At 40.9% G+C, this 15,825-nt stretch overlaps 1 protein-coding gene across 2 annotated transcripts in view; it reads right to left on the bottom strand.

Annotated features, from left to right (window-relative positions):
* The window catches only part of Pdk3 (pyruvate dehydrogenase kinase 3), a 63,783-nt gene extending 48,166 nt beyond the window's left edge, over positions 1-15,617 (bottom strand). Inside the window, exons 1-2 of one of the 2 annotated variants that reach the window (XM_041647620.1) lie at positions 15,602-15,617; positions 14,747-15,004 (exon numbers count right to left, since the gene is read on the bottom strand). In XM_041647620.1, coding sequence (XP_041503554.1) covers positions 14,747-14,852 — 106 coding nt within the window. In that variant the 5' untranslated portion in view covers positions 14,853-15,004; positions 15,602-15,617. Of the gene's footprint in view, positions 1-14,746; positions 15,065-15,601 lie in introns of those variants that run through there. The other variant, XM_041647619.1, reaches the window with a different exon arrangement.
* Positions 15,618-15,825: the final 208 nt, after the last annotated feature.

The following is a 15,825-nucleotide window of genomic DNA, read 5'->3' as shown; positions in this document are numbered from 1 at the left end:
CACAGTAGAAATAAGGCAACATGGTGCATCAGATCAGAGTAGGAAGAAATACAGATGTATACAGAACTTACCAGAGCTGGGATCACTTAGACTCTAGTGGTTCTCAACCTCCCTAACACTGTGACCTTTAATACAGTTCCTCATGTGGTGATAACCCCAACCATAAAATTATTTTTGTTGCTACTTCATACCTGTAATTTTGTTACTGCTATAAATCATCATGTAAATATCTGCTTTTTGATGGTCGTAGGTGACCCCTGTGAAAGGGTCATTCAAACCCTCCCCTAAGGCATAGTGACCCACAGGTTGAGAACCACTGTGCTAGAGTCATGTAACAATCATTAGGTAGCCAATGTCACTACACACACACATAAATCTAATTCTGGAAGATTATAGATCTATAGTCCTAACAGCAAATTGGTGAGTATTGTTGTCATGGAAGCAGGAATAGTTAGGTAAAGGCTACATGATACCCATTTCTGAATTTCACTGAGGAAAAATATTTAGTGAATGACCATAGTGAATAAAGGAAGTTCAAAGTCATAATCGATAGCACAAATAACGTGAACGTGCTACCTATTCCTTGGGAAATGATCAGTTGGTATAGCAGAGACTGTCAGTTCACAAACTTGAAACAAAATAACATTCAAGGTCAAGAGCTTCCTATGTACCTCTTATTCTTAGCTAGAAACTAGCTTCATGTAGACAATGCTGTGCCGCCAATTTATGATAGAGCCATAAGCAATGCCTGCCGAGTACCTACCATATGTCATGCCTAGTGTGGCACAATCGAGATCGTCAATAAAGCAATCTAATGATTATATGCTATCATTTCTATTTTGTAGAAAAGGGCATTAAATGTGATAGGATTAAGCAGTTCTCCCAAGTCTACACTGCTGACAGATACCAAAAATTAAGGCCTGGGTGTAAATCTACATACTGTTCCTATTTCCATAGAAAACCCAACAAATTAGCAAGTAATAGTCTTTGGGATCAGAATAACTATTTCAATATAAGAAAATGGAGTAGGTACTAAACTGACAGTCCTGAAATGATAAAACAAAAAACTTTTAAAATTATTCCATTTTCTGATTATTTATGAGAATAAATTCAGAGAAAACTAAATATCTATAGACAATGTTTGCTATAATTACCCTGGGAGAAAGGGCACATTTATGTTCAACTGAACCAGGTTTGTTGTTGTTTTGTCAGGTTTTTTTCAAGTCAAGGTTTCTCTCTAGCCTTGGTTGTCCTGGAACTCACTCTGTAGATCCGCTTGCCTCTGCGTGTGCACCACTACTGCCCGGCATAAAAAAGTTCAATCTAGCGCCATTTTATCCATGGATTTGCCCCTAAGTTTGCCTAGGTAAGAGATATAAACCATCTAGGCTTCATACAGGAATGAGAGTATCTACTTCATATGATGGTGAAATCACAGCTAAACCTATCCATTATGGTGTCTGACATGTACAGAAATATAATTTCACTTAGCCTCCCAGAAAAAAAAAATTCTGGTTTTCTTTGAAAGAGGTGGCCAAGATGCTATGTCAATCACTGGTTGAAGATGGGGACAATCCCTTCATTACCCAGAGCTTCTACTGTCTCATGTATAACACAGGAGAGGCTATAATAGGTCAGTGTTTCTCAACCTGTGGGTCACAACTCCTTTGGAGTCACTCAACCCTTTCACTGGGGTCATCTAAGACCATCAGAAAACACAGATATTTACATTACGATTCATTAACAGTAGTAAAATTACAGTTATGAAGTAGCATTGAAAATAATTGTATGGTTGGGGTCACCAGAGCATGAGGAGCTGTATTGGAGGGTTACAGCCGTCGTTAGGTTGAGAAGCGCTGCTATAAATGGTAGTTCAGCTCAAGTTTCCACTGACTCTAAAAGGGGAAGATTTAAGTTTGTTTCCTTACAGTTTCCAATTATAGCACACGCTCAGCTTGCCTAGTAATGGAAATTCTGAGACAAACCCGGAAAGAAAGTAAACAGTCAAAGAAGGAAGGTGTGAGTGCTGAAAGCATCTGCTCCCGTATGTGCTCTTCTGTGTCTCTCCATCCAGAACATTCCTGATGACTTTAAATAAAAGGCAATTTGATGACTACCTCACACATTCCTAGATAACTTCTCATTTATATATGAACATCTCAAAGGACGTGACTATCCCTAGCAATTTTCTAATGCTTTCCAATTCCTGTTTTATTCCAAACCACGAATAATCAACTATGCTGACAATACTCTACAGTGACTTAAGTGGTAATCTTCAGCATTCCATGGGTTCTGTCCCTAGAGTTAATTTTTAAAATCCTGGGCTTGAGCAAAAACTTACTGGATGTGACACTGTGGTTTTTTTACCTCCTGAAGCACAATGTAATCACCCATGTATGAGCACCTAGACACTATTCTCAGAGACTGCGTTAGGTGGCTTAGGCTTGTAGTTTACAGGCACTCCCAAGTTGGTTCTTCTGAGCAGCTGTGACTGATAACCATGAACCATAGAGTAGCATCTAATCACATACAACTAAACGAGGAAAAGCAAATCAAAGAATTCCTCAGGATCAAATGGTGGCCATTAAGCATTAAAACTTATCCTAACTACCCTATACACTTTAGTCTTTATGTTCATGTTTGAGCTTTTTGTCCAGCCTCGTAGGAAACTAATCACAGAAACCTTCAGTCTGCATGCCTCTCTTTTCTCCTTCTCTTTCAGATGATTCCGAATATAGAGGATACAAGCTCAACAAATCCGTTAAGAAAACTAGCCGTACTTGACAATGAGTCCGGCTGATGTTCTTAATCTGTGACAAGTGATGACGATGCATTTGTTGAGGTTTGCCTCCACTTTCACACATGCCCAGTCCAGCAGCACCATTCTAAGCTAGAAAGAAATGGGAGGAGGACTAGGAACAGAAGCCAGCTCTGCCCCACTGCACATGATAGTCTCGCCTGCTCAGAACTGCAGTTTCCTGATTTGTAAAATGGGTACAGCTGTGCTGAGAATCAAAAGGTACCACATTTTACACCAAGTTTGGGTACCCATTCTCTATAAATTCTAGTGGCAGTGGCATCTAGTCAATCTTTTCCAGCGGCCATATAAAGTCTAATTTCCTCCTGGAATAGTTTCAGTGAAGCCAAGCTCAGACTTAAAACAGAAAGACAATTGAGTACATCAGCCAGAGACAGCTAGCTACAATGTGTAAACAGCACTAGCCAAAGATGGGTAGCGTCAGGGAAGTACAATTTCTAGAGAAGGGATTCAGCGTGTGGCAAGCAGCATTCTCCGGAAGGGGTTACTCCTTCAGAGCACTGTGTGACAAGTACAGGGACGGAAACACAACAATGACCACTTCACTTTCTATTGAAGTGGCAGAATCAGGAAAAAAGTAACACAGTCAGTATAAAATCAGTCGGGTTATCAAGAAATAACTGCTACCAAACTTAAGGAAACATTCTGTTACTAGATAGAAGCCGGGGGTATGGTGGCACACCCCTGTAATTCCTACACTCACACAGAAGCTCGCACATGCTCAGATCTACCAAAATATAACATTGGAGTGTGCCACAAATTTCAAAAGGCCTTACTGTTTTCTGACTAGCACCACACGAGACAGTATCAAACTTGATGGTGTGGGAAAATGTAGAAGAGTTGGTCATTTATTCCCAACAGTGAGACTATTGTATACTGACCTCTGAGCAGGAATAACAAACAAAACATTACAGGTGTAAAGCAAATGTTAGGACAGAATCCCAGATCAAGCCTAAGAATGAAAATAAAATCATTGCTGCCAGAAATAGAGAACCACTAGATTAGAATCCAAAGTGTTCAATTAGAGAGAGCATATATCAATATCCACCTACATAACGTAATTTTATGTCTAATACAATTTTATGTCATTCATTACGGCACAAGGTACAACCTTAGAAGATGAACCAATGATCAGGACCAGGGTTTTCAATAAGACATATTAAAGCCTGGCGTGGTGGCACACCCACCTTTAATTCCAGCACTCAGAAGGCAGGGGCAGGAAAATTTCTATGAGTTTGAAGCCAGCCTGGTCTATAGAGTGAGTTCCAGGACAGCCAGGGCTGTTACACAGAGAAAACCTGTCTTGGAAAAACAAGAGATAAGCAGGATACCTAACCTAAAATGAGCCATGACCAAACTTAGTTCTGCCAGGAAAAGAAATACCAAGAGAAATTAGCCCTAAAAGCATATAATATAAAAAGGATATTTCAATGCTAATTTCAATGCCAATTTACATGTCAAAGACGGAAAACTTGTGAATACCAGGTGAGCCACCCATAGTCTCTTTGCATAATTTGCTGCTGTGCTAGTCAACACATTCTTCACTGACTACCAACACAAAAACAAGGAATTCATGCAAATAATTGAAAACCCAGATTAAAGTTACCACATACTTTAGGCAGAACAAAAATGCAGGTAATACAGCAATCAGGCAAAAAAAAAGAAAGAAAGAAAAACCTTGTAGTTCCTATGTTAGGCATTACAATTAAAATTAAAAAAAAAAACTCATTTTGGCAACCCTGTAGGGAAACAAGTATACTTAAATTTTACTGACAGTTTTGTAAATTAAACCTATAAAATCTTTCAAAGCCATTCATATGGAAATCCTATTCAGAAACAAGACACTCCATAAGTAAACTACTAGATTATCTGGAAAAGTCTGGGCCACCCAAAAACACATTCCAGATAAGGAAGGCTGAGTGTTAGCGGGATTCAGGACAAACAGCTTTATCACTTAAATGCACCTTAAGAGCAACACTGCTTACTCTTTAAAGAAAGAACTGAATTGCCTTAGACCAGGGGCTGTCAAACTTGTTTTAAAGGACCAGACAATATGCACTTTCAGCTTTGTAAACCATAATACACATTCTCTGGCAACAACTCAACTCTGCTGTTGTGGAGGAAATCAAAGTTACAGAATTTAACGAATGAGCATATCTATGCTCCAGTAAAGCTTTATTTAGAAAAACGGGAGGTGTCAAAACTCAGAATAAACACAAAGAACAATTTCTAGTGTAAACAACTGGCTTTTGGTGATGATGATTGTTTATTAGTTGTTATTTATTGTTTTATTAGCTGCTATTGGCAGCTCCTTCAGGTCCCACACTGGTACAGAACTTTGAAAGCAGCAGAGGCTGTGTGTTTGGGAGGTACAAAAGAACTCTTGACTTTCTGCATTTCCAGAATTTTGCTGTGAATTTAAAGATACTCTTAAACATCTACTAATAAAAAACAATGAGAAAAAACAGGTTCTGATCAGAGACATTCCTAGACAAATATATTCCAAAAAAAATTTACCCAACTCTTGAGACAGAATTATCACCAAAGCAAAATAATTTAATGCAATATAAAAAAAATGGAAAGTGGTTATATTTTGTACTTGCATCCAGCAACAAAGGTAAGTTTTCCTAAATCTTGCCAACAGTCTGATCAATTTCCTAAAAGTTTAATAGAAGGAAACCACCCAGACATCAACAAGGTCAGTAAGTGAAGCTATGTCCTCTTCAAAGAACCCTAACTCACTGCTAGTGGGAGTTTAAAGGAGAGCAACCAGTATGATAATCAGTACGAACGTGCCTCAAAAAGTGAATAAACACACAACCTAGCTAGTCCACTCCTGGGTAGTCAAAGAACCTCAAGTCCACAGAGATCCCTGCACACACACATATACTGCTGCATTGCTAACAACGGCAAAAAGAATGAAAACAGCTATCAATAAATGAATGGATAAATGTACACATACTCAAATGAATTTTAATCAGCCATAAAGAAAAATGAGATCATGATATTTGTAGGAAATGAGACAGAACTAGAAATTATATTAAACAAAAAGTAATGTTTTCTCTGTATGCAGATGCTAGGGGTGTGTGTAAGTCACGAAACTAGAAGGAGAGAAAATATGGGCAACAACACATGTGACATGAAAGCAGACAGGGAGAGGGGGTGGGCTAGCAGCAGGGCAGTGGGAAGAGGAAGATCAACATGGCAGGAGACATATGAAATTTCCTACCTTCTGTGATAATAATAAAAGGCTAATCAAGTACATGAAAGATACTCAAGTGCTGTAAAAGGAACAAAGTCAGAACTTCAAATTTAGATGCTTTAAGATGTCCCACAGTCACTGAAAAAGCATGGGATAAAACCGGACTCTCTGAACATGGCGAACAATGAGGGCTGCTGAGAAGCCAAGGACAATGGCCCTGGGTTTTGTTCCTACTTAATGTTCTGGCTTGGTGGGAGCCTAGCCAGTTTGGATGTTCACCTTCCTAGACATGGACGGAGGGGCGAGATCCTTGGACTTTCCACAGGGCAGGAAACCCTGACTGCTCTTTGGACTGGAGAGGGAGGGGGGAGAGGAGTGGGGGGAGGGGGAGAAGGGTGGGAGGAGGGGGAGGGAAATGGGAGGCTGGGGGGAGGCGGAAACTTTTTTTTTCTTTTTCTCAATAAAAAATTAAAAAAAAAGATGTCCCACAGTCTAATAAATGAGGTTCCATGGAAATCCAGCCCTATCAGATCATAAAGGCCTAAAGATTAACTTTTTTTTGTTGTTGTTGGATGTTTGTTTGTTTGTTTGTTTTTGGAGACAGGGTTTTTCTGTGTAGCTTTGGTGGCTGTTCTGGAACTCGATTATAGACCAGGCTGGCCTCGATCTCACAGAGATCCACTGGCCTCTGCCTCCTGAGTGCTGGGATTAAAGGTGTGCACCACTACTGCTTGGCTAAGGCCAGTTTTTTAAACAATGACCAAGGTACAACAAGCTAAGTACAATATCCAGACCCTAAGTTGCTCCCTTCTCTTTTAATTCTAAATAGTTGGTTTCTGTCTCTAAACAGGTTGGTCTAATTCTTGGCAGTCCCTCACAGCATCAGACCTTTTACACTTACAGGAAAGATCTGTAGGGCACATGTAAAGAAGCAAAATAAACACATTGAGAAAGAAGGATGAGATGGCTTCCCCCTTTCCTAGCACAATCTTTGAATACACCCTTTCAATTTTCCAGGAATGAAATTGTTGTTCTGTGCACTGGTAACCAAGCTTTGAAGAGCAAGATGACTTAAAAACCTGAGACTTTACAGAGAGCAGGCATTTGGCATCGAAGTCAACATCTCTGTGGGTAACAGAGTCTTAAAATACTTTCAAAAGCAAAGCCAAAGGCAGCTGGGCTCTTAAACCTCAAGAATAGCAAGAACAATGGAACTGGCTCTAGCCTATAGGATTCACAGAGCTGGTGTTTAGGGTAGATAGCAAAGCATGTAGGTCTGTGAAAAGCTAGAGGAGGTTTGTCCAATAGTTTGCTTTCTGGTGGTTTAACTTAGGAGACGCTGTATTGTTATGTGGAGAGGCTATAGGCAAGTGATGTAATGACCCCATGTCATTTATGGAGTTCCAGAGCTTGCTGTGCAGAGAAACCTGAGCTGAGGAAGCCGAGAAGCTACAAAGGGGCAGGCATCCACACACTGGAAAGGGAGGAGTTAAGACAAAATCGAGAGCAAAGAACAGGAATATCTTCATTACAAGTGAGACTGTGTAAACGTAACTGAAAAATAAACAAATGGGAAGGAAGTGTGCAGGGAGGAGACAAAAGTTGCTAACGAGAGGACCAGAAACAGTGAGGCTAAAAATGAAAACCAATGAAGGTGTAAACTGTTTCCTACCGACTCACTCCACAGTCACAAGAATGTTTCTCTAATTACTGCATAATAGTCCAAGTTGGCCTTTTCTTAATCAGAAGACAAAAAAAAAAAATCATAAGGCAAAATCATAAAGAGAATTATTGACTCAAACAATCTTAAGGGACAGAAATAAAGGGTTGTACAAATGGTATAAGAACCACCATAATATTAAGGGCCATTCAAACAATTCATTAGTTCAAAATACAGAGACTTTACAAAAAGAAAAAGGAAAACAGAACAAAACACGTAAGAGCTATATTAAGCCAGGTGTGGTGGCGCACGCCTTTAATCCCAGCATTTGGGAGGCAGAGGCAGGGGAATCTTTGTGCATTCAAGCCCAGCCTGGTCTATAAAGTAAGTTCCAGGACAGCCAGACCTGTGACACAGAGAAACCCTGTCTCAGGACTCCCCCTCCTGCAAGAAATCTATATTAAAAAGTAAAACGAAAAGTTTATTTTGTATATAAAATGTGGTATTATAGTGTTCCCACTAAGAAATTAACATACTATTTGAAACCACACACTGTCCAACAGAATATGAACTACACATACAATTTGAAATTTCTTAGCAGCTATATTAACATAAAATATATTGTATTTTTAATATTTTGTTTATCCTGACACATGTAAAATATTTTAATACATAATCAATATGGAAGATGTAGAATATAGATTTAATCCTCAGCGCATCAATAAAGTTAAGAAATATCTTAGTGGTTTTATATTAATTACCTGCTCTCTGTTATGTATCATACATGTACAGTACATCACAATTTAGAGGCTATATTTCACAAAGAACTGGCCTATAATTAGATTCCATAGAGTTTATACTTGTTAAGGTAAATTCTTCTTTCCAAATTATTCTAAACATGAAATTAACTGAGGGCTGAAGAGATAAGTCAGTCAGTAAAAAACTTGCCTCACAAATATGAGAACCTGAGTTCCGTCCCCAGGAAGACACCTAAAAATGTCAGGCAACTGGGCGGTTGGTGGCGCATGCCTTTAATCCCAGCACTTGGGAGGTAGAAGCAGGCCCTGTGAGTTTGAGGCCAGCCTGGTCTACAGAGAAAGCTCAAGGACACCCAGGGTTACACAGAAAAGCCCTGTCTTGAAAAACAAAACAACAATAACAACAAAGTCAAGCATGGTGGCTTAGACTTACAATTCTCTTGCTGCAGGGTCAGAGACAGTAAGATCACTGGCTGAACTTACTGTGAACCTGGTGAGCTGCAGGTCTCAAAAACAAAGTAGGTAATTCCCAAGGAAGGAGAGCCAAGATGGTCCTTGGGCCTCCACACCATATACACACGTGCATCTGAACACCCACACACATCGGAATTTTAAAGTGAATTCAATCAAGTTTGTTTTAAATTTCGACTAAATTAAGTTTCTCAGCCACTCTAGCCACATGTCAACTGCTCAAGAAGGCCATGTGGCTAGAAGCAGTGATCATAACTGAACAAAGGGAGATTTAGTCTAAAGAAATGAAGTGGGGGCTGGATGACTTAGCAGTTAAGAATACTTGTTGCTCTTGCAAAGGACCTGAGTTCTATTTCCAGCACTCACAAAGAGACTTACAACCATCCTTAACTCCAGTTTCAAAGGATCTGACACCCTCATCTGACCTCTGAGGGCATCAAGCAGAGTGCATGCAAGCAAAATACTTACATAAAATAATCTTTAAAAGTTATGGAAATAAAATAATTATAACAAATGAAATAAAAATTCAAACTTAAATTTTAATAAAAATAAGGTAAAATAAAGAAATAAATTATGTGACAGGGAAAAATTAAGGCATTAAAAACAAAAGGGAAAATTTGCAGATGCTGACCATTATGTATGACCAATACACTGATTTCTACCAATATATACATTCAGGCTAAAACTGCTATATAAATAAAAACAATTGTTACAAAGTAAAGCCAACTTTACATTTAGAAAAATATTTAAAGCAAAGTAATTCAAAAAAACTGAAAATAATAATGACAACAAGAAGATCTCAACATCAAATAAGGCTGAATCCAGACCAAAAAGCATGAAACTAAAAGCTACAACTCACCACGAGGACATGACAGTTAACAAGCATCAAGGATCATATTAACAACCATATGACAGAAACTAAGAGATATATGGAAAAATAGAATCAAACTAGAAGACCAACTTTTCGCTAGGCGGTGGTGGTGCATGCCTTTAATCCCAGCACTTGGGAGGCAGAGGCAGGCGGATCTCTGTGAGTTCGAGGCCAGCCTGGTCTACAGAGCTAGTGCCAGGACAGGCTCCAAAGCTACAGAGAAACCCTGTTTCGAAAAACAACAACAACAACAACTAAACAAAAACAAAACAAAAAATAAGACTAACTTTTCTCACTTGGTCAACAATAAATCAAGTGAAAATTTAACAAGGTATAAAAAGCCTAAATAATAATATGGTATATATAATTATGTAACCTGAGAAGAGAGAATAGCCTTCTTTCTGCTGTTCAAGGAATTCTCACACAAAATGACACATACAACAACAAACATCAATAAGTCAAAGAACCTAGAGAACATTCTGCAATCATTCAATATAACTGAAGATAATATATATAATAAACCTACAATGGAAGTTTCAACTCTTTCAAGCTAACCTTGACTCATAAAAGAATAAACATCTTCCAGGATACAGAAAAGACTGGGGTAAGAGTCAAATACACTTATCACCAGCTAAAGCACTGATCAACCACTCTTAAGCCTCAGGAACTGAAATAAAGATAGCTCAGAGTTAAGAGCACCGACTGCTCTTCCAGAGAACCTGGGGTCAATTCCCAGTACCTACACGGCGACTCACAACAGTCTGTAACGGTCTGTCCAGGTGATCTGGCTTCCTCTTCTGGTCTCTACATGCACCAGGTAAGCAAGGGGTGAACAAGCATGTATGCAGGCCAAGCACCTATATACATATATATAAAATTAAGATAAAATTTAAAACAATTGAAAAGACCTTAAATAAAAGGCAATGACAAAAAAGAAAATTGTATTCTGCTTGTTTTTAAAAAGAAAAAAAGAACAAAATTGATCTAAGAATGTCACATGAACTGAAAGATCAAAGCCATAAAACTAAGAAATAAACTTGACCAAATAAACTACCTGCTAACTGAATCAAGAAGAGGGTGGGGCCGGGCGGTGGTGGCATGCCTTTAATCCCAGCACTCGTGAGGCAGAGGCAGGTGGATCTCTGTGAGTTCGAGGCCAGCCTGGTCTACAAGAGCTAGTTCCAGGACAGGAACCAAAAGCTATGGAGAAACCCTGTCTCGAAAATAAAAAAAAAAAAAAAAAAAAAAAAAAAAAAAAGAAGAGGGTGAAAGTCAGGTCTGGTGCCTCCTGCCTGTAACTCCAGCACTCAAAACGTTGAAACCAACAGAGGAATCACTAAGAGTTCAAGGCCAGTTTGTTCTACAAGGTGAGTTCTAGTAAAATGAAATTCTACCTAAACTAGAGGTTGGGAGAAGGATGGTGAATAAAGATGTAAACCAAGAAAGAAAGGGAAACCATCAAGAAACTACTATCAAGCTGCATATAGTGGTGCGCAACTGTAATCCCAGCACTCAGAAGACCATCAAGAGGGACTCTGAGTTCAGGATTAGCCTGGACTAGAAAGTAAGACTGCTCCTAAATATAGCTAGGCATGGTGGCACATATCTTTAATCATAGCACTCAGGAGGCAAAGGTAGGCAAATCTGAATTTGAGGACTGGTCTATACAGGGACTGTCAGAACCTACCTCAATAAATAAACACGGCCCTACCAAGTTCCAACCCAACGGTCACACAGACAGCTCTGGTTCAATTAAATGGATCATAAAACCAACCCAAAAGTCATGAACCTAGGAAAGGGACTGTGGGATGGGGGTTGACAGTGATGGGAGAAAGTAATAAGAATATTATATACACTTGTAAACTTGTCAAAATACAAACTGAAATTTTTTAAAAGCACAAAATTAAAAATGGGCTTTTAAATGGAAAGGGAATGAAGGGAGTTGTGCTTATCTCATCTATCCAAACTGGCCAAATTATTTTCTAGAAAAATCTATCCAAAGAGATTCCATATGACACAGAAAACCTATACAGACCAATGCCACAGATTCCCATAGAAGGTTTCACAGGAATATACCAAATCTCTAGAGAAAAGTTAACTCAAAAGAAAAAAATTAGAGTACTGGGTAAAAAGTAAAAATTGTCTTTCTGAAATAAACCTAACTTTGATAAGAAACCCTAACAGCCTGCACATGCAGACATATTCAGATAGCACAGTCTACTAGCCCTTCCATATGTTACAATCGTCCACAATGAAAAGTCAATATTACTTGAAGAAAAACCATTTCTGTGTAAACATGACTTTTCACCTATCAAAAGTACAGGAAAACAGGTACTCTGTCCTGGAAACTTCCAGGATAAACAGACAACTCCTATGGAAAGGAATTTGTTCAGAATTATCAAAACTACAAATGGGCATCCTTCCTGATGCAGTAAGGTCACCTTTAGGAATTTGTATTCTATCTATACTAGCCATGCGTGAAATTACAATGTACACAATAATTCACTGTAGTACTTGTCTTAGCAAAGACTAGAAACATCCCACAAGACATCAATTATGGGCTGTCTAACTACACTACACCCGTACGAACTCTCAAAAGTCATAGAAATGAAAAGGAAGCTTACAGGTACATATAAAGAAAGTTCTTTTGTGTTAAGTTTAAAAAGCAAGATGCGAATTAAGTGAAACTTATGCAAAAATTGCAAAACTAGTCAACAGAACTAGAAAAAAGACCTTTTCTGCCCAGTTTCTTTGGCATCTTTTGAAGTTAAAACCATGGAACTGTCACTTTGAGCCAAAAAAGAACATATAATTACATTGATTTTTTTTCTTAATCTTGCCCTTGGAAATGATCACTTAGAATACTTGTTATTCTTGCAGACCAAATCTAGTAAAGATATAATTCAAGAAATTCTTATTTTAAAGGCTTAAACAAATACTCCACATAGATGTAAGAGGAACAGCAGATGAGCCAGAAGTACATCTAGTTAATGGTTTTTTAACCCTGATGATACTTTAGAATGACCCTGGGGGCTTCTAAAAATACCAGTCCCCTATATTCCACCCCTACACTACTAACACCAAAAATTCAGAACATGAGGCCCTGCCCCAAACCACTGATCTCAACACTTTCAAAATAGCGAGCATTTGTTTCTAGATACTTGCCCCATAAATTATCCACCACCACACTATCTATTCCCTCCTGCAACTTTCCTACTCAAATAACGTCCTTGCCAAGATGCCTATTAACACCGGAGATACTTGCTGCCAGAGATGTAAATTAACAAAAATTTCAAGTACACTACTAGAATGATCACAAACTCTGAATGTGGGAGTGACCATGATTCCCTTTGTTCTTTTTACTCAGAATCAATTTGTCTCACTTTATTTAACAAAAGTTTTCTATGTTCATAATAAGTTAGAAAAACATGCCTACTTATAGCTATAGCAAGGTTTTCATTATAAGCTGTGTGATCAGGATCCGCCTCAAACCTCTAAAACTCTGCAAGTAGGGTGGGGCAAGAAAGCGCAGTGAGTAAAGGCATTTGGTGCCAAGCCTGGCCACCAGAGTTTGATCTCTGGGACCCACATGATAGAAGGAAAGAACTCCCACAAGGTGTCCTCTGACCTCTATAGAGGCACCAGGCACCATGACACGTGTGCCCAAACAACCACAAAAACATACATAAATAAAATGTTTAAAATAAATTTTACAAGTGGCGAGCGAGAGAGGGAGGGAGGGAGGGAGGGAGGGAGGGAGGGAGGGAGGGAGGGAGGGAGGGAGGGAGGGAGAGATAATAGGGTCCAACTACTGAAAAAGCTTTTGATAATGAAACTCAAGATGAAAAGGCCAGTTGCTCACTTGTCTTAGATTTTTATCATTTGTCTTTGGCAGCTTGATTTCTAAACAGTTTGGCATCAGCTTAAACCTTTAACCTATACACCCTCTTTCCATCCTGTATACCCCCCCCCAAGTACAGACAACATCACATTTTGCATATCTGGTCTTCCCAGAAGGTTCTATCAATTTTGCACTTTTTATACCCAACTGACACCATCACATGTCATTTTTAAATCAAAAGAATTAAACCGCTCTAGGCTTGGAGAGCCCGTCATCTTGATTTTCCTTCGGCAATGCTGAATTCCATTTTTGTTTTGTTTTCAGGTGTTTCACAACCGCATTCCGCCTGCTGGAGTTGGAATGACATCCTCTGGGGGAACGATTGATCAGTTAATGGAAGATGATAGAATCTATTCCCAGCTAAATTAGGCCACAGGCTTTATTGGGGTCCTCTCCCTTCCCACCCCAATCCATGTAAACCAAGTACTAACTCAGCTGCCAACAGAGTGCAAGGACACCAAGGAAAGGTACTTGCTCACACTCAGGCTGGAGCAATCCTAGAAGCCCTGCTCTGTAGCCAGGAGCCCACAAGTCAACTCTTGCCCAACATCTAAGGCATCTGCAGCCCACGATTGTGACTGTTTACGGTATCATAATGAAGACGTTCAGGTCAGGCCACTCACTACAGGCTACCTTAACAGTAGAAAAGGAACAAAATGCCACTGCAGGATTTACTCAACCTCAAGGTGTTTCTAAACACGTCTTACCCAACCATTAAAAACTCTAAAAATAAAAACGTTTAAGAGATCTTTCTCAAGTTTTAAGGACAGAGCGGTCTGAGTCAAGTAGATCTGAAGTAAGGGTTGGGAGTTCCGACTGGAATGAAGGTCCCTGGACGTAGCTGAGCGTGGGGGTGTCAGGCCCTGCCTCTCCACCTCCTGAAACCCGAAACCTCAGCCCCAGGAGAGCCCCAGGCTTGTATCCCCCAGCATCCCGCCCAGGCGGTTCCCACGGTCTTTGCCTTGAGGCTAAAGAGCCCCTGCAGCAAGCGGGGGGGGGGGGGGGGATGGCCGCTCCCGCACTCCCTTGGGGCCCTGGGGAGTGGCCCTACGGCGTCGCACTCACCGAAGTCCAGGAACTGTTTGATCGAGAGCGGTGACGGAGAGAAGCGGGAGTAGCGTTCGATCTGCTGGGGCACCGGCTGCTTGAGCAGCTGGTAGAAGAGCCTCATCCTCACTCGGGCACTGCGCACATCCGCCGAGACGTCCCGGACAGCCGCAGGGGCCGCCGACGCCGAACCGCAAGCGGATGCAGCGCCAGCGGGGCTTTACCTCCACCTGGGGCTCGGTCTTGGCACCACCAGCGCTGTGGCTGCAGCAGCACCTAAACAAGCACCGAGGGCAGGGAAGGAGGCCGTGGCCTGCTGCCCGCGAGTTCGTAAACCCCGCCCAGAAGAGGCGGGGTCTGCCGCCGCACGTACGCGGCGCGCGTGGGATGTGAGGGGAGCGAGGGGCACGCGGCGGCACGCGCGCACTGCTGATTGGCTGCCGCCGCCGCCAAAGCTTTCTTAAAGTCCCGGTAACACACCCAAACCTCCCGCCCTAGCTCGTGGCTCTCACCCTGGTACCCAGGAGCCTGGCTGTGGCCGGTCCCTCCCCAGATCAGGTCTTCCAAGACCAAAAGGTGCTTGGAGACGTGGAGGACGCCGGGAGCCCACGTCCTGAAACACGATCTTTAGCGCTGCCCTAAACCTTTCCAACCCCGGGCCCCTCTTCCGGAAGGCCCTCCTCAGATCAGCTGACTGCTTTAAATTGTTCCTCGCAGTCCTATGCTTTTTCAAATTCTTTGCCCCTTAACTATGTGGTTTGTTTCATCCCCTCCAACAATACTAGTACCTTAGCACAGAATTCCATAAAAGCTACTGGCTTTCCCACCTCTCCCCCTAACCCCGGCCACTGGACAGAATTCAGTTAACCTCACCTCAGGAGCTCGGCTTCCTGTCTGCCCGCCTTCACTCTGGTGAATACCTTTGGGCCGTTTGTTACTAAAAAAGGATTGTTACATCACCGGCCCTAGGCTAGGTAACCTCCAGTTACCACCTGAGCCAATCACTGCCCAAGATCCTTAGATCACTTACTGTATTTCACTGCTACCTCTCACTGCTACCACATTGGAGGGGTCCATTAGAAATAAAGGTCATTAAC

The sequence above is a fragment of the Microtus oregoni genome, unplaced genomic scaffold (assembly GCF_018167655.1).
Source record: "Microtus oregoni isolate MIOR12 unplaced genomic scaffold, Mior012 000198F_ref0000285, whole genome shotgun sequence".
Classification (NCBI taxonomy): domain Eukaryota; kingdom Metazoa; phylum Chordata; class Mammalia; order Rodentia; family Cricetidae; genus Microtus; species Microtus oregoni.
The sequence above is the reverse complement of the archived record's forward strand: the minus strand, read 5'-3'. Positions and strand labels throughout refer to the sequence as shown.